The sequence below is a fragment of the Trachemys scripta genome, chromosome 5, assembly GCF_013100865.1.
Source record: "Trachemys scripta elegans isolate TJP31775 chromosome 5, CAS_Tse_1.0, whole genome shotgun sequence".
Lineage (NCBI taxonomy): Eukaryota > Metazoa > Chordata > Testudines > Emydidae > Trachemys > Trachemys scripta.
Window position 1 is genome coordinate 116513670 of NC_048302.1, and position 20059 is coordinate 116533728.

Genomic DNA, 20059 nt, shown 5'->3' on the forward strand with positions numbered 1-20059 from the left:
GTGGGGGAAGGAGGCGCGGCCCAGTCTGCCCCCCCCCCCAACTGAGCGGCTCCCTCCGGCGGATGGCCCCGGCCCCAGCGTCTCCAGCCTGGCTCGGTTCCTGGGGTGCCGGCCCCGGGCCAGCCCCCGGCCGAGCACCCCCAGCCCCCGGCCGAGAACCCCCGGCCCAGCACGCCCAGCCCCCCCAGCCCAGCACCGCCGGCCCCCGGCCCCGCACCCCGGCCCGGCCCTGCCGGCTCCGCACCGCCGGGCCTGGCCCACGGCCGAGCACCCCTGGCCCAGCACCGCCGGCCCCAGCCCAGCACCCAGCAGCGCCGGCCGCTCCCTATTTTCCCGGACATGTTCGGCTTTTTGGGATTTCCCCCCGGACGGGGATTTGATGCCCCAAAATCCGGACGTATGGTAACCCTAAATAAATGCACTATTTTTTCCCAATATTTTTCCAGCAAAGAACTTGTGTCCCCTTTCTTAGTCCTCGGTCTCAGAAAATACTGACTGATCTCAGCCCTCTTTCTGTGCTAAGGAGAGGAATGCAGAGTTTGAGAAACTCTGAATTAGAACAATATCTCTTTGGGTTGGTTTATAGAACTTATATATTACTTTGCATGTAACTTTTTTTTTTCATAGATTCATAGATTATAGGACTGGAAGGGACCTCGAGAGGTCATCGAGTCCAGTCCCCTGCCCGCATGGCAGGACCAAATACTGTCTAGACCATCCCTGAAAGACATTTATCTAACCTACTCTTAAATATCTCCAGAGACGGAGATTCCACAACCTCCCTAGGCAATTTGTTCCAGTGTTTAACCACCCTGACAGTTAGGAACTTTTTCCTAATGTCCAACCTAGACCTCCCTTGCTGCAGTTTAAACCCATTGTTTCTGGTTCTATCCTTAGAGGCTAAGGTGAACAAGTTCTCTCCCTCCTCCTTATGACACCCTTTTAGATACCTGAAAACTGCTATCATGTCCCCTCTCAGTCTTCTCTTTTCCAAACTAAACAAACCCAGTTCTTTCAGCCTTCCTTCATAGGTCATGTTCTCAAGACCTTTAATCATTCTTGTTGCTCTTCTTTGGACCCTTTCCAATTTCTCCACATCTTTTTTAAAATGCAGCGCCCAGAACTGGACACAATACTCCAGCTGAGGCCTAACCAGAGCAGAGTAGAGCGGAAGAATGACTTCTCGTGTCTTGCTCACAACACACCTGTTAATGCATCCCAGAATCATGTTTGCTTTTTTTGCAACAGCATCACACTGACTCATATTTAGCTTGTGGTCCACTATAACCCTAGATCCCTTTCTGCCGTACTCCTTCCTAGACAGCCTTTTCCCATTCTGTATGTGTGAAATTGATTTTTCCTTCCTAAGTGGAGCACTTTGCATTTGTCTTTGTTAAACTTCATCCTGTTTAACTCAGCCCATTTCTCCAATTTGTCCAGATCATTTTGAATTATGACCCTGTCCTCCAAAGTAGTTGCAATCCCTCCCAGTTTGGTATCATCCGCAAACTTAATAAGCGTACTTTCTATGCCAATATCTAAGTCGTTGATGAAGATATTGAACTTACTTAACTCTTCAAATGTAGGTCACTAAAATTTGACTCTTTGATATTATATGTAGGTTAGCTAAATAAGGAGCCTGATTATGTTCAGAGATGTTTACTGGTGCTTGGATATGGATTCAAGTGTCTAACTCAGGCACCTATGTTTGAAAATCTTGGCCTAAATGACTTGTCTGTCCCAGGCTGCATGAAAGAGCTGAGAATGGAAACCAGGACACAACATGACTTTGTCTTGGGATTCAGTTACTAACTACTAGACCATCCATCTTGCCTTAAAGTGGCTAGATATTTTAGCTAACTAGTTGTGTCCATTCTGGATGCCTCTTCCTCTAAGACCTTGATTCTGCTTTTCAACACCGTGATGTGCATTGCCACCTATCATGTGAAATCAGCTGTAAAATTTGTAGCAGCGTCACAAGATTTACAAGATTTGTATTGATGCACCCTTAATTTTAGGAGACAGGAGTGCAGCCCTAAAGATAGATATACTTGAATTTTCAATCATAATGAGCAAAGAACATATTTCTCTTGAAGTGTTGAGGCTAAAGAAGTTGGACATTATTCTAGGCATGTGATTTTTTTTTTTATATATATATGTAGTCTTGACAGAACTTTTGCAAAATATAATATTTTAGTTTTGGTGTGGATGAAATTTTCTTGTTTAGATTCACGTATGTGGAGCTGAGATAATTTTTAGTGGTCTATCTCCATCCATCTTCTCCAGTTTGTAGTTACAACAGTCCCGTATCTAGCAATGAATATTTGTTGAGTAGACTGACCTTCTACCTTTAGTAGGTCTATCTTCAGGGTGCAACAACGTGTATCATTAAATTGAATTAGTTCTCACCTGGTTTCTGTAGGGTACGCTTAGAGGTCCCTTATGAACTGCAATGTCATTAAGTCACAAACTGTAAAGTTCTGTGTTTATTTTAAAAATATAGCATTGGTTGCATTTGTTGCATGTAAGACACATCAAATCTTGGAGACCTTTGGGGATTTTTGGTGTTGTCAGCAATGATTTCTTTTTGCTTTTAAAGAACTTTTTCAGGGTCAGATTCACTTTTAACCTCTTCAGATTTCCTGCATCTTCCAGGCTGTTAGTTGTGGCTTTGTTTAGGTTCCCATTAACTTCAATAGACTTTGGATCAGACTCAAAATAAATGCTTGGGGAGGTGGGAGTATTTAATAGTAATAATCATGTAATTAAATTGCATTTATGCTTCTTGGGCCACTTCACCTGTCCTATGTCCACTCATCTATCTCTGGCAGGACTACAGCTACTACTCCAAACCTTTGGCTGTTTGGAGCTGCTCACTTTTGTTGTTGTTGTTTTTGTAGCAAGTTGATTTAAAACAAAAAACATTTCTTGTCTCCCCCCCCCACTCACCTCTGAACCCCGCCCCAAAATTAAATTGACTTGAGGCCAAGGATGAGTCATGTTTCATCCTGCACCAGTGACATGTATTAAGGTGCCATACCTCATAAACACTGTAGGATTAAAACTTGGTGGGCATAGTGCTGCATAAATCAGGAATAACTCCATTAAAGTCAGTGGTGTAGAACTGAAGTGAGAATAGAATTGGGCCTGGGAGGTTTGTGCTCTTTGAAAAGGAGAGTGCTAGCTTCTCAGTGGGGGACATAGTTTTCTTCTACTCCTGGCAGAGCCTGAAAGATCAGAATTCTAAACTTGCTCTACCTGCCACTGACCTCTTGTGTTACCCTGGGCAAGTTGCTTAGTCTCTTTGGGTATACCTACACTGCAGTTAGTCACTCATGGCTGGCCTGTTCCAGCTGACTTGGGCTCGCAGGGCTCAGGTTAAGGGGCTGTTTAATTGCTGCATAGATGTTCTGGCTTCATCTGCACTCCAAGCTCTTGGACCCTCCCACCTTGCAGGGTCTTAGAGCTCAGGCTTCAGACAGAACCTGAACATCTACACCACAATTAAACAGCCCCTTAGCCTGAGCCCTGTGGGTCTAAGTCAGGGCCGTCTCCAGGCACCAGCGCAGCAAGCAGGTGCTTGGGGCAGCCAATGGAAAGGGGGCAATTCGGTGGCGGGTCCCTCAGTCCCTCTCAGAGGGAAGGACCTGCTGCCGATTTACCGCCGAAGAATGAAGCTGCGGCTTCTCCCTCCTCCCGCCCCGGCCGCTTGGGGTGGCAAAAACGCAGGAGCCGGCCCTGGTCTGAGTCAGCTGGCACAGGCCAGCCGTGGGTGTCTAATTGCAGTGTAGACATACCCTTTGTGCCTCCATTACCATTTGTAAAATGGGGTTAATAGCACTGCTCTACTTCACAGGGTTGTTAAGGAGGAATACATTAAAGATTGAGATATGCTCGGATTCTGTGATAATGGGCCATATATGTATCAGAACTATTCTAGAACATTTGTTTCCAGGGGGTTATAAGTTAGTTTTAATTTTTCTCTTTTGCTGTGCTCTATGGTATTAGACCAGCACAATAACCTTTACAGACAAAGGGATGAAAATGAATAGTCTCAATAACATTTGTAAAAGCTCTCTAAAATATTTCTAAACTAATTTTGGGCACTTTTGGGAAGAGATCAAGTATGTAAAATTTCAGGTCCGAGGGGAATAGCTCCATTAAGAGGCTTCTCTGAAACTGCATTGCAGTCTTAATGATCCTGGCAAATGCTGAACTACAAGAGACTGCCTCCAAAGAGTTTTGTTGCAATCTTAATTCTTTATTATAGTGAAATATGTATATGATTTAATCAAGACCTGGCATCCTTTTCTGCTTGTATCTCCTTGATCTGGAGGTCAGTTTGAAAAATGCATTGGAGCTTTACAATTAGAACTTGTGAGTATCTTGAAACTTGGCTTTAAGATAGCCAATTGCACTAAAATTCTGAAAAGTGGCTGAGGTAGAATGTAGTCTCTGTGTGACAGAATATGGTTGGTAGCTATCCAAACTACGTAGCAGCTCAGTGAATATGGGCATATCTCCTATCAGATATGGTGTGATTCCACTTAATTATGGTGGCTCTGGACTGTTAAAGTAAGTGACACTTAGGACAGAGTGGGATGAGGTTAAGTATGAGGGAAGACTGGAGGCAGCCAAAAATCTCTGTACTCTCAGATTAGAAAACTTCAGGTTTGGCTTTGAATGTAGAGACCTCTCCAGCGCTCCCTAGGACCTTTCCAATGTTTTTTCTGAGGTATTTGGCTGCTAACCAGTTTTTGCAAATGCTCCCAAGCCCTTTCTAATACTCTTCTGGCCCATTTGCATGCTCCCTCAGCCCTCCTACACCCTTTCCAATAATGTAGATACTTGATTTCAGCTGCTTCAGAAATAATGCAGAAAGTTACGTTGCACCTCCCAAAGGGGCTGGTGCTGATCTCTTCTGCCAGTTAAGCTCCATTAACTTCACTGGAGTTAGTCCTAATTTGTCTTGCCGTAAGCAAGATCAGAGTGGCCCAAAGTGGATAGAGACTCCCAGAAGCTGAGCCCTAGCATATCCTTTCACATGCCTGCACAGGAGCAGAGTATCAGCACTCCTGCAGAAATGAAACCAATTTTTTTAAACCAAGGAAGTATTATGGAACGGTGAAGGAAATGGAAGATTAAAATGAAATAAAGAAAGTAGGAGACGGCAAGGAGAAAGGAGGAGGAAAGAGGAAAATTCAACTCAGACCATTTCTGTAGTGTTCAGTTATTTGGGTAGGCATTCCCCAAGGTTTTGCTTTCCAGACCAGACTTCCAGACCAGTATCCTAGTTGGTCTATCTAATACATTTATATGGCTCCCATTGCCATAGAATCTGAGCACCTCACAGTGTCTCGTGTAGTTATCCTTTCAACACCCCGATGAAAGGCATCATGGCCTATGGACAGAGCATTGGACTGGGACGCAAACCCTGGGTTCTGTTCCCAGCTCTGCCACTGACCTGCTGGGTGTCCTTGGGCAAGTCACTTCACCGATCTGTGCCTCATCCATATAATGGGGGAAATGATACTGAACTTCTTTTGTAAAATGCTTTGAGGTCCACTGAGGAAAATTGCTGTATAAGAGCTAGGCATTATTATCCCTTTCTAAAAGGTCATATGCTATTATAGTAGGTTTTCATATCTGTAAAACACCAAATTCAGGTAATAGCAGCAGCAGCCCCCCCAGAGGTGCTAAGTACTAAATAATTTTCCCATTTCAAGATTAATGAGATTAAAGACTTAGGCATTGATCCTGCATTAGGATCAGCTAGTAAAGCCACCTGCAGCCTCAGTGGGCTTGAGGAGTGACGTTAACTAATATGATGTTAGATATAATTTTGTAGTCAGAGTGTGTGTGTGGGGGGGCAGACAAGTCATGATTAACCCCATGTCAACTAGTCATGATGATTAATTCTGATTCTGGTGATAGATAAGCAGCTGTGCAGGGAAATGTGGATGTATTTGCCAATGTATCTAAATCAGATGAGCATTCTTCCCAGGTTACGGTATCCTCTATAAATGTTTCCATATGTCCTGCATTATGTTACTTTTCAAAACTAAGAACTTAACTGTAATATAATATAATATAATAATATAAAAGACCCTTGCTTGCTTTAAAGAGGATTCAGTGACCCAGACCAGAAATGTATTTAAATTTTCCAAATGTTATGTTGTACTGTTGGGTGGTTCAGTCACATGACTGGGAGTAATAAGGAAGCTGCAATGTAGGATTCTATCTTGGGTAAACTGTGTCTACAAACAATCGATGTTCAAGGTACCCACTAAGCTTCAATATTGGGCTACTGGAGTATCTAGGGAAGAGTAAAAGCAATTGTAAATACAATTGTAAAACATCAGCTTTGCTAGATGAACTTGAATTTTCATTGGGAATGAGAGAGAGTGTTTTAACAATGGTTTAGCCTCTGTAGAGACACTCAGTCCATTTGGGAATACATTCTTTGAGATACAAAAATAGATGGTCTTCTAATTCAAAACTTCGTTTTACTACAATCAAGCCAGGTGCTATGTTTAAAAATAATGTTTGGGATCAAGAGGAAAAAGAAAAAATCACACTTCATGCTCTGGAAATTTAGTCTCTTAAACCTACTTCTAGGGAGACTCTCTCAAGAACTTGTAATGCTACAACAAATATGTAAACATCTAAAAAGAGTTTACAGATTGCTTGGGAAAAGGAAATTTTAGCACAGTTGAGATTTTCATACCATCTAAGGCAATGTTTTGATCAGTTTGGACCAGAATGAAAACCTGAGTAGGCTAGACAGTTAAAATTAGGATAGTTAAAACAAAAGGCTAATGCCCAAAGTCTGTTATGGGTTAATTCTAAGGGCTTGTCTATATGGGGACATTCAGGAAAATTAATTATTAATAAATAATGATTTATTAATTATCTGGATGATGGGATGAATTGCACCTTCACCAAGTTTGCAGATGACACTAAGATGGGGGGGAGAAGTAGATATGCTGAAGGGTAGGGATAGGGTCCAGAGTGACCTAGACAAATTGGAGGATTGGGCCAAAAGAAAGCTGATGAGGTTCAACAAGGACAAGTGCAGAGTCCTGCAGTTAGGATGGAAGAATCCCATGCACTGCTACAGGCTGGGGACCAACTGACTAAACAGCAGTTCTGCAGAAAAGGACCTGGGGATTATAGTGGACGAGAAGCTGGATATGACTCAGTCGTGTGCCCTTGTTGCCAAGAAGGCCAGCGGCATATTGGGCTGTATTAGTATTAGTGTTAGTAGTAGTATTAGTAGGAGCATTGCCAGCCGATTGAGGGAAGTGATTATTCCCCTCTATTCGGCACTGGTGAGGCCACACCTGGATTATTGCATCCAGTTTTGGTCCCCCCACTACAGAAGGGATGTGGACAAATTGGAGAGAGCCCAGCAGAGGGCAACGAAAATGATTAGGGGGCTGGGGTGCATGACTTACGAGGAGAGGCAGAGGGAACTGGGCTTATTTAGTCTGCAGAAGAGAAGAGTGAGGGGGGATTTGATAGCAGCCGGAATCTTCCTGAAGGGGAGTTCCATAGAGGATGGAGCTAGGCTGTTCTCAGTGGTGGCAGATGACAGAACAAGAAGTAATGGTCTCAAGTTGCAGTGGGGGAGGTCCAGGTTGGATATTAGGAAACACTATTTCACTAGGAGAGTGGTGAAGCACTGGAATGGGTTACCCAGGGAGGTGGTGGAATCTCCATCCTTAGAGGTTTTTAAGGCCCGGCTTGGCAAAGCCCTTGTTGGGATGATTTAGTTGGGGTTAGAACTGCCTTGAGCAGGGGGTTGGACTAGATGATCTCCTGAGGTCTCGTCCAACCCTAATCTTCTATGATTCATTGATTCTAATCTGAATTAACTAAAGGTATGAATTTGAAGTGGGTTGGTTAAACCACATTAAAATCCTGTGTGTGGTTGCTGTTATTCAGAATTAAAGTCAGCTTAATTTGGTTTTTCTTAATTAATTTCCAAATTCACGGTGAATTAAGATAAACCAAATTCACTTCCAAAGTGAATTAGGATAAACTGAATTAAACCACTGTAATTCTCAATTAGAACATCCATACAGAGATTCAATGTTGTTTGTTTAATCCACATCAAAATTCATACTTTTCGTTAATCTGGATTAGTTTTCATGGATGTCCTTGGGTAGACAAACCCTTAGAAAGCTGAGGAATGATGGCAAAAACCTCAGCATAATATGCGCAGATGTTGGCCAACTGTACACTGTGGGGCCTGTTGATTTGAATGAGGAAATCCAGTGTTGAGGTAGAAGTTAGGATGCAGAAAATCTTGCACCTGCTCATGACAGGGGTGTAAGCTTTTCTAACCCTGATCCATGTCATGTGACAAGTTGGGGCCAGAGAATAGAGAGCATTTTCTTACCAGCGCTCCTGTGTTGGTTAGGTTAGTTCTCATTGGACAGCACAGAGATCATTGAATGCATGATGCTCTGTTCTGAGCCAAATCTGGCACATTATGGGATAGGGTGCCTGTGTGGGTCAGGGATCTGATGCCATCCAGGCATTGTGTTTTAGGTGTTGAATTCCTGTGTGCCACACCCTTATTACATGGTGTCAGAAGAAACTGAATCTTTGATAAAAGTGGAGCAAATGAAGCCACCTGAATCCCAAGCAAGGAAGGGAACCTGGCAAACTGGAAAATGTGGTTGTTGCTTTTCCAAATGTTCCTGGAAGCAAGTGTTATTGGAGAGAAATCAGGAGGGTCAAATATTCCATATAGTTCCTTTGGCCACATGAAGCAGACTTGAGAACAAGAAGCAACTGTGTAATCAGAAAGTCACTGAGGTACAGTGTAGGGTTGCCAGGTGTCCAGTTTTCAACTGGAAAGTCCGGTTGAAAGGGGACCAGTACAGTGTCCAGTCACATGTACTGACCAGACACCAAAAGTCCAGTTACCATGGGTGGAGGGGCCAAGGAGGGAGGTGCTGGGTCATCAATCAATGCCAGCCCCTGCTCAGCTGGGACTACCTCCAACCTACATCTCGTGGGCAGGCAGGCTAGTCCTGGAGCAGAGGCAGGCTAGTCCAGCTGGTGGGAGGGAGGTGGACAGGATCAAGCAAGGAGGGAAGGGGCGAGAGAGCAATGGGGGCAGAGCCTTGGGGGAAGAGGCGGGGCAGGGGTCAGGCCTCAGGGGACGAGGTAGGGAGTAGGGAGGTTCCGGCTCTCCTGCTGTAGTGTCCAGTTTTCAGAAATTAGAAAATTAGTACCGTATTATGATGATGGCTGGAACCAACAGATGTCCAGTAAGGGAGGGTACTGGACATCTGTTGATACCCGACTGTCCTGATATCTCTATTTGTTCTTACTTTTGGCTAATTTTTTTTATTTGCATTTACCTTTTTTGTAAAGTTTCATGGCTCCTTTAAAGTTTTGGTTTTGTTTTGGCAGCCTCAGGCACAATGACAGTGGGGTTAATAATGCCAGTTGTGGGGAACTTGGGAGAAGAAAGACTAAGAAGAAATAAGACTTATGGGTAGGTGTGTGGAGGGAAGAGAGAAAGGGGTGTGTTTCCTGGAAACATCTGTCCAGGAGCCCCCCACGAGCCATGGCACACATTCCCAGGCATGGCCTTTTGCAAGGCCATGGTAACTGCCTCTTTCTTTGAGCCAGCCCCAGGATTCTGGGGGATGTCTGAGGTAAAATGATTGCAAGTGGCTAAACAGGCTGAACGAATTTAATTAAAATAGAAAACCTGTTTAGCCTAATTCTCCCCTATCCCTGTTTAATACAATTATTTGGCATTACCCATGATTTAATATAATATAATATAATTATAATAATATAACCTGGAGAAGAATCAGGCCCTATTTCTTCATTGCCTTTGCGCCTCAAGCCTCTTTGCTCAGAGGCAGCTCTACCACTCACTAGGGCAGCAGCACATACAAATATTTGGCTACTATCCAACCTGCAAAATGCTTTATAATTAAAAAGTCCCAATGAAATGAAATGAAATGGCTGCACAGTAAATCAGGGACCTGCTCTTCTAAATGAGACGTGGAATTCTTAAGGTTCAAACAGACTTACCTCTGGAATTTTCTAAAGAGATTCCTGTAAATGTTTGGATTCATTCATTAATTATCTGAGATCAAATACAACTGTGGTTGGTAGGATATTTGTTTAAGTAACATGAAAAGATGACTGCAATAAAGAGTATTACATTGAAGGATGATTGTAGAATAGCTGACCTATGTTTTTTCAGATGCTGGGATGAAATGCTTTGGCATAATTGAAATGGCTATCAGCCCCTCCGACACCTAAGCCTCAGTGTTTTTGGATTGCTGGATGTCCAAAGATGGCTGTGGCTTTGTCTAGCCACTAAGTCATTTTTCATAACTTCATTTCTGATGCTGTGTAGATGTCTTCATTTTTAAATAATTTACCAGCCCCATTGAAGAAGACAACATTGACATATATTCATCAGTGCTATAACTCACTATTTGTGGATCAGAATTGGACTGCAGAATAGGTACTTCAGTGAGGCATTCCTTTACTACAGATGACTGCTACAGAATACAATTTACAATTACTCTGAATGAATGGTTGTCAGATATGCTCTATACACTGGCTTTCTGATTAGGTGAATTGCTGACAGTCAGCAAAGTGGTGGGTACACTGGAGTCTCTTGTTTGAACCCTTCCATTTGAAAACCCTGTATTCTGAAGAAGGATTTGACAATGCTGTGTGACAGGCCTTGTCTATTTGGGGGGTGTCTTGCAGTGTTGTCCGGGTTAAGAGAAAAGGGCACAGCTGAGCTATTTAAAATAATCACAAGCTAGTGAGCTTTTCTATATGTGATATGCGGGCAGCCTAATTAAAGAATAAAGTTTCTTGCTTGATCTTGGCAGATGATGACTCCATGATACATTGCAGCGTCATTGGGAATCGGCAGTAATTTTAAAATTACACATATGGGATGCACAGGGATACAAAGTGTTGGTTTAATACAATTAAGGTTCATTGCTGTGGTTAGGCAAATGTAATGAAACCTAAAGTAATACAGAATATTACTTTTTGTATTTTCTAATTATCTTTCCTCTGGTCTGATGGGCCAAAATTATATTCTCAAGGCTCAAAAAAAATCCTCTGGGTAGATTTCTGTGATCTGAACAAACACCTATTGGTTGAAGAGAGGCTGGCTCAAACAGTTTCCCTTAATAAGCTGAGCCAATGGGCGCTTGTATCTGATAGTGAAGTTTCCTCCTTCTCCTTACCCAGACTGAATTGCCAGCAAACCTGTAGTAAGATACTAGCAACAGAATAAATAGCTGATGTGATTGGAACATGCCTGGAGCTGGAGCCAGGAGTTTGTGCAATAGATTACTCTCTTGATCGTTAGTTTCCTGAGAAGTCTCGGGTCATGATTCTTTCTCTTGATTTTATAAGTCATGTTGTACCTATTAGAACTAAACAATTTGTGGGTTTTTTTTTTAAATTAAACACTCTTTTTTAAGATGCCTCCTAGCTTTTATGTTTCTATACCAAACACCAACAAAATGCAATAGAACACAATGGCCTTTAGATTGTGCTGTCTTTAAACAATGTGAAATCTTTAATATATTTTAGCGAATTAAGATCTGATTTTGCAGTTTTTTGCATCAGTATAAATCCAAAAGTAACTCTATTGAATTCAGTAGTATTACACCACAGGGAGTGAGATCCAAACTGTCTCAATTTTGCATAGTGCCTGTACATCTATGGCACTATATAAATAATGCAAATGGCCGGGAATTGTAGTGTCTTCATTCATAATCTCCAGGGCACAGCAACCTACATTCTGAAATGTTGCATAAATGCTGTACCAATGTACTAATTACTTTGATAATCAAACCGAATGGCTAAAATTTCTGTTTGCAAAAGATTTGTTGGTTAGGAACAAAACTAGAGATAGTTATATAAAAGCATGCTCCAAACTGTTGGAGATGACTGATGTTGACCCCGCATTAACCAAGCTAACAGCTGTGCAAGGAACCAGAGGTTCTTCCAATTTTACCTCTGTAGAGTTGCCATGGTAACTGGTGTAAGACGAACTAATATGGACTGGCAGTGAGTGAAAGGAAATTTTATTTAAGTGATCTAAATCTAAAATGTAACAGCCAGCACCATGCAAGAGTTGTGGACTAGCACTTCACCCTACTTGGCTAATGAGTTTATCTTACTTTGCAAATAGATTGTGAGATAACAAAACATATTTCTTGTTACTGGGTTTTCTCTCTAGACTGAGAACCTTATTTTTCAATGGGATTTAATCTATGTGTTAATTTTTTTTTGAGTTTTGGTAACATGGGTGAGTAACACAGACAGCACGGTGCTCTCTTGGAAAACAGCCACCTCTTCTAGAAAACTAGTAAGATGACATATTTCAGTGCTTGTTTTCGGTCTTGCACAGAAGACCAAAGCGCCTCTTTCTGGATGAGATCCAGTAACATTGTTTAACAGTTTGGATAAGATAAATTCATGTCCATAGAAGCCAAGACAGCTGCATTGTAAATTAGGACTCGGGACTAACTCAGCTCTTCCTGCTGTGAAAGTCATTCAAACTGATTGGACCTTGTGGTTTGGGAGCTGAGGGGAATTTGTGATAATTTCCGTCTCTCCCCTCTATCCCCCCCCCCCAAAAATAAAACAGGAAAGTTTTGCAAAATGGAGATGTTTACAGAAGATTTACAACTGCCCCATGTTCCAACCCCACAAGGCCTGCTCTCTCCAACAGTTCAGGAAACTAGTCTATTAATATCCAGATCAGAACAGCTCTGAAAATGCTCTATTGTTTTTATTTTAGCTCATATATCTGTATTTTTATTCTCTCTCTGTGTAGGTGATTCTGATCCTTACCAAGTATTACCATACTGACATGGGGAAGGTGCTGGAGAGTTCTTTGTGGAGGTAAGTACTCAACCTTTTCCTATAGTCCTTGTTCCGTGCTGACCAAAGTAGGACTGCTTCTTGCTTTCTTTTATCTTTTGAGGTTTCCTAATGGGTTGAATTGCTGAATCTGTGCCAGATATAAGGTTGCCCAGACTTGTATCTTTTTTATGGACTGTGGTTGAGTGAAGAAGAACTTGAAAGGGGATTAACGATTTGTGAAGTGGAAATAACCAACATTAAAGGATAAGGTATCTTTCTGAGGCCATATTTGAAAGAAAAACAGAATTCTAATTGTAAGTTGGCGTCAGGACCCAATTCTCCTCCTCCTCCGTTTTTTAATCTTAGAAGTTTTGCACCAAAGTTAAGGGTACTTAATGTAGTCATTATTTTAATTGCTAGTAGCTTTTGCAGTTCAGCTCTGTATTTAGGTTAGTAAATTATCTGTAGGTGTGGTGTATCTTTCTGGTTGTAACTTGGAGCCTGTCCAGGTTGTGTTGCATCTTCTGATGTTTGGAAACTTGTAGTATTTCAAATGTAACTTTTAAAATAATTTTTTATTTAATCAAGATTTACCAATGACTATGTCAATTTTGTCTCTTGTGCACGTGCACACTCTGACATGTGCATACAGAGACTTTTTTAGGGTTTCAGACACAGATACGGAACCAGTTAAATTCTCTGTTACACCAGTACAACCCCATTGATCAAGATCAATATTTTCCCTTTTAAAGGCACCAGCGACAGATGCAGGATTATTAATTTTCCATGCTGTTTTCTGCTGAAGTGCTGGGTTTTTTTCCAGGTGAACTGTCAAATATCCAGTTGAAGTGATGGGTGCACTTTAATGTGTGTATTTATGTGTGTATTTAAAAAAAAATCTACTTCCTATTGGAAAATCTTTCATTTAAGTGCTTTGGTACTGAATAACAAGCCACATATTGTACATTCAAAGTCATGGGAATATGTTTGTCCTGTGTTTCTACATATGCTTTGTACACCCTGCTGTTCCATTCACCAAGATGGGTTTTCAACAGAATACTCATGTCATGTGCATAGATCACATGCATTTTAAATATAGAAGTGTTTCCTGTATTACTGATAATCAGGGACCCCAGAAATCCATTTGTCATGGGAAAACATGGAATTTGCGTTTTTTACAGAGAATCTTTAGTTTTTACACTTTGTGAAAAAATAAACACACATATTAACAAAATTTTACTGAAAGTATCAGAGTCACTTATTCAATGTGCGCAACCTCCCTCTCTTGTAGTTGATTTTTGAATGTGCTTTAAATTTACATAGCTAAACATCCTCCAATAATCTGCTTCCGGCATATAGAGGTTATTCAACGGTATAGGAGTTCATATTTTAATGCATCTCAAATTTCACTTCGGCTTCCAAGACTAACTCAAAGTGAATAATGTTAATATAAAAGCAATTTTTGCTTTATTTTTTGTGCATTTAAATCCCCCCCCCGAAAATATAGAATACAGACATAGAATTATTTGGTACATGTAAGAAATGGAAATTGCAATTCTATTAATTTTATTTTATTATTATGATTGATGGCACTGATAGGCTTTGAACTTGCTTAAAAATGGTAAATATATCAATAAAACACTGTTCAACTGATACCTATATATATATTATATATATGATGGCTAGGGAAACTAAAGTTCAGCATTTCATTGCAATTGCAGAAAAACATGGATTTTTATGTTTTTTTTTTTTTATCAGAGAATTTTGTTTTTTTTATCATGGAAAATTAGGACCCCTGCTGATAATGTAGGAACAATGCTATTTTTAATCTCTAGCTGGAGACATTTTCCTGAACCTTACTAGATAACTAGATAGTCAACACAAACAATGAGGGAAGGAAACATAAAATTTCAAGAAATGTGAATTTCTGACACAGCCTGAGGACTTTGGTTCCAGAAATCTGCAACCAGAGAATATAGTATCTTCATTAGGGACAGGTATGGAACCCAGATTGTTGCAAACTCTAACCACCAGGAGAGGGATAGCTTAGTGGTTTGAGCATTGGCCTGCTAAACCCAGGGTTGTGAGTTCAATCCTTGAGGGGGCCACTTGGGGATGTGGGGCAAAATCAGTACTCGGTCCTGCTAGTGAAGGCAGGGGGCTGGACTCAATGACCTTTTAAGGTCCCTTCCAGTTCTAGGAGATGGGATATCTCCATTAATTTCTAATTTCACCTAAAAACCTCTATGGAGTATTCCTCATCTTATGTAGCTCATGCAAGGGGAAGCCACAATTGCAGTCCTTGAACTCAGGGGAATGCAGGGCTTGCTCCTTATATATGGCCTCACAGGTGCATGACACCCCAAAAGGAGTCAGAAGAAGGCAAGATCTATGGTCTGGTCTGGCTCCACACCCACTTGTGAAGTAGGCTGGCTGTGCTGGTTGGAGGAGTCTGCGTCTTCTTAATCTGCCCAGGTTTCCCATAGAGTGGAGTAGCCCTGCACCACCCGATATTTGTTCCAGTGGCTAAAGAACAGTCTGCCCCAACCTCTTGCTCCAGTACTGTACCTATTGCATAAGGGTAAATAGTACCTCTTTACCTCACACCAGGTATGTGATAACTAGCACCTCTGAATGTGAAAACTGAAGAATGTGAGCCTGATCTGGCCATCTTCTGCAGAGTGGCCTTGGTTCCCACGGACCCTAGTGGGAGTGGAGGGCACTCAGAATCTTTCAGGGTTGGCCCTTTAAGGGCTATGACAGTTAATTTGGAATTGCCATTTAAAACTCCCTACTTGTGGGATGGGTAATTTTTCTTTTTAATCTTTGCACAACACCTTGATGAGAGAATACAACTAAATGAAAACTGGGATTAGAGCTGTGTGAATTTTTTTGCTTGATTTATTTACTCTCAGAAAAATGAAGAAACTATATTTGCAAATTCAGGTTGAAATTGGCAAATCATGTTTTGCCAGCAATGTTTTGGAAAAAATTAAAAAAAAAAGTCAAAATTGTTTGTTTGAACACTTTCGAAACAAAACATTTCAAGTCTCATTGGGCAACTCAGGGCTTGTTTATACAGCCAGTTATAGTGTGGCAAGCCAGGGTGTGAATCTGCAATGTATCAGCACTCCCACATTCCGGGATTTTCACTGCGCTATAGCAGTGTCCATCTGGGACATTACTGTGTGGCAAGCTTGCGTACTGTAGAGTCACACCCTAGCTTACCACACAGTAACTTGCCATGTAAAACAAGCCCTTAATTATATATATATTTTTAAAAGTGCACCCTCCTGCTTGAAAAGATAATGAAAAGAGATTAAACCCCCCAAAATTTCAGTTTTGGTTTGACCCCCCCCTCCCTTTTTTTTTTTTTTTTTTAGATTTTTTGATGTAGCCACTGAATTGAAAAATCAATTATTTAGATGGTCCTAACCACATGTTGTCTTTCTGTTATATACAGTTGGCCCATGTAATGTATGTGTCTAGTTTGCTAACTGTAATTCAGTATAATCATAGACATGTTGGACTGGAAAGGACCGCAGTAGGACATCCCTGACAGGTGTTTGTCCAACCCGTTCTTAAAAACCTCCAATGATGGAGATTCCACAACCTCCCTAGGTAATTTGTTCCAGTGCTTAACTACCCTTATGGTTAGCTAGGACTTAAGGTTTTTCCTAAAGTCTAACCTAAATCTCCCCTGCTGCAATTTAAGCCCTTCTTAAGTCATTACTTCTTATCCTGTTCTCAATGGATAAGAAGAACAATATATCACTCTCCTCTTTATCGCAACATTGTACGTCAGAGGTGGATAAAACTATGGCCTGCGGGACCGTCCTGCCCGGCCCTTGAGCTCCCGGCCGGGGAGGCTAGCCCCCGGCCCCTCCCCCCCCCCATGCCCCGGCCCCCACAGCCTCAGCTCACTGTGCCACCAGTGCTCTGGGCGGCAGGGCTGCGAGCTCCTGCTGGGCAGTGCGGCGGCAAGAGCCGCTGGCCTGCCCCGGTGCTCTAGACTGTGCAGCGGCGTGGCTGGCTCCAGCTGGGCGGCGTGGCTGCCAGTACTGGTGCTCTGAGCAGCATGGTAAGGGGGCAGGGAGTGGGGGCGGGGGTTGGAAAAGAGGCAGGAGGTCCCGAGGGGCAGTCAGGGGACAGGGAGCAGGGGGCAGTTGGATAGGCATGGGAGTCCCTGGGGGCGGTTGGGGCGGAGGGTCCCGGGAGGGGGTGGTCAGGGCAGGGCCGGCTCCAGGCACCAGCCCACCAAGCTTGTACTTGGGGTGGCACCTGGAGGGGGGCGGCACGGTGCAGCGCTCCCGCTCCGGCCGTCGGGGAGAGCGGGGTCACGGCTGGGCTCGCCGCCCTCCCCCCGGCGCTCTGGCCCCCGGGGAGAGCGGAGCTCCGGCCGGGCACTCTGCCCTCCCCCCGGCCGAGGCTGGCCACCAGGGAGAGTGGAGCCCCGGCCAGGCACTCCGCCCTCCTCCCAGGGCTCCGGCCGCCCTCCCCCCGGCTGCCGGGGAAAGCGGAGCCCCGGCCGGGGCTCACTGCCCTCCCCCCGGGGCTCCGGCCGCCCTCCCCTGCCGCGCTGGGGGGGAGGGGGCGGCCGGAGGCTTTTTTGCCTGGGGTGGCAAAAAAGCCAGAGCCGGCCCTCGGTCAGGGGACAAGGAGCAGGGGGGGTTGGATGGGTTGGGAGTTCTGAGGGGGGCAGTCAGGGGGCGGGAAATGGGAGGGGGCAGATGGGGGGTGAGGGCCAGGCTGTTTGGGGAGGCACAGCCTTCCCTACCTGGCCCTCCATACAGTTTCGCAATCCTGATGTGGCCCTCAGGCCAAAAAGTTTGCCCACCCCTGTTGTAGGTACATGAAGACTGTTACCTTGTCCCCCTCTGTCTTCTCTTCTCCAGACAAAACAAACCCATTTTTTTGCCATATTTCCTTGTAGATCATGTTTTGTAAACTTTTAATAATTTTTTTTGCTCTTCACTGGATATTCTCCAATTTCTCCACATCTTTCCCAAAGTGTGGTGCCCACACTGGATGCAGTACTCCAGGTGAAGATTTATCAGTGCCGAGTAGAGTGGAAGAATTACTTCTCATATCTCGCTTACCGCACTTCTTCTAATATGTCCCAGAATAATGTTTGCTTTTTTTGCAACAGTATTACATGTTTTAGTGGATTACAAACTAACTCATGTTTAGTTTGTGATCCACTATAATCCCCCAAAGCTTTTCTGCAGTACTCCTTCCTAGGCAGTCATTTCCCATTATGTATTTGTGCAAGTACTTGTTCCTTCCCAAGTGGAGTACATTGCATTTGTCCGTATTAAATTTCATCTGATTTATTTCAGACCATTTGTCCAGATTGTCAAGATCATTTTGAATTCTAACCCTGTCCTCCGAAATGCTAGCAACCCCTCCCAGCTTGGTATTATCTATGCCAGGAGTTCCCAAACTTGGTTCGTGGCTTGTTCAGGCCGCAAGATGCTTTGTTTACCTGAGCGTCCTCAGGTAGGGCTGCTCGCAGCTCCCAGTGGCTGCGGTTCACCGTTCCCGGCCAATGGGAGCTGCGGGCGGACGTACCTGCGGACAAACAAAGCGTCTCACGGCCTGCCAGGAGCTTACCATGAACAAGCTGTGAACCAAATTTGAGAACCCCTGATCAATGCCATTATCCAGATCATTTATGAAGATACATTGAATAGAACCAGATCCAGGACAGATCCCTATTGGACCCCACTTTATATGCCCTTCCAGCTTGATTGTGAACCAGTGATAGATAAATTTACTCAGAGAGTATTTATCAGACAAGACTCTTTCAAAATTACTCTTTGGGACCCTGCACTTTCAACATAAACATTAAACATGCTTCAGATAATGCTGTTATTTAAGATAATTGCTTTAGGCCTGATTCTGCTCTGAACACATGTAAATGAGGTGTAACTATACTGAAACCAGTGGAGTTATATCATCATAAAACTAGTGTGAGAAGAAATCAGGCCTTTCCATCTGCTTTCATGCAATGGATTTACAAGATAGTGTGTCTTTTAAAACCAGGATGAAGCACCCCATGAGGAAAATGCTTAGAAGTAGCCTTAGAAAGAGTTGGCTGTTGATTTAACAATCAACTTATGTTTCTGGAATGCATCTGAAATAGGAGCTTGGAGCAGTGGTTTGAAACTGGAACTGAACTTTGTGATTTGGACATAAATCTGCTTTTCTGTAAACAGGAGTTAATAAGTGAATATACTCAGATTGTAGCATGTATTCAGATTACAAAACTACCTAAGGGTCCAAAGAGACTAAGAATAGCATTTAGAATAAATCCTGTTTCTCTTGAAAGGTTCATGTTCCGAACTGTGTGCAAAAAACAAGAAAATTGATAAACGATGAACCATAGCATAATAGAAAACTGAACAGTTGTACTTTCTCTATATAGTTATTTCAAGATAGCTGGTATAAACTGATATATCTCCATTGACTTTCAATGGAACTACATCCGATTACACAAACTGATGACCTGCCCCAGTGTGTTCCTATGTAAAATGCATCTTTTAGTAAAGATTTTTTTGTGTGTGCTCTTTACACTTCTATTTGCATCAGAACAAATACATAATAAAAGAGATGTGGAAAAAATTCATAGAGATTTTTGATTATGAGGAAAAGCCATTCATCTCTGCAAGAAATGTATGTTCTAATGGGAATTGATGCTGTCATATTATTTCCTGAGTGAGTCCAGTATTTGTCTCTCTCTTAAATTGTCTTCCTGGCTAGAACAATCCCCCACTTTTATTGTTCTCTTTATGGGACTTATTCTTGGGATGCTGTAGATAAAGTTATTGTAGCCCTGTGGCTGCTATTACAGTAGAGTCGCAGGGTTTCCCCAAAGCCCTGTAGAATGCTAGATCTAAAACAAGGCTACTGAAAATGTGGCTTTTAGCTTAATGAAGTCTCTATAAGCTGCGTAGCAAAACAGCTCTTTGTTGTTGTTTCTTAGTGCAGCTCATGTACAGGGTCTGTTTTTGATCTTGAATACTATGGATTTAGTTGAATTCATCCTGTTTTGCAACAATGTAAAAGAGATCAGAATCAGACCCACAGTAAAATTATGCTAATTACACAAAATGGAAGCCACAAAGATGAGGGTATCAACCTCCAGGCTTGAGTCCTCTGGCCCAGATAATTA

The 20059-nt window shown here is 42.8% G+C and overlaps 1 protein-coding gene across 2 annotated transcripts in view; it reads left to right on the top strand.

The window, feature by feature from the left end:
* Window positions 1-20059, top strand: part of SORCS2 (sortilin related VPS10 domain containing receptor 2) — an 810911-nt gene that overhangs the window by 254327 nt on the left and 536525 nt on the right. For both annotated transcript variants that reach the window (XM_034770959.1, XM_034770960.1), the window contains exon 2: window positions 12857-12924. In XM_034770959.1, the coding sequence (XP_034626850.1) occupies window positions 12857-12924 (68 nt within the window). The remainder of the gene's footprint in view (window positions 1-12856; window positions 12925-20059) is intronic.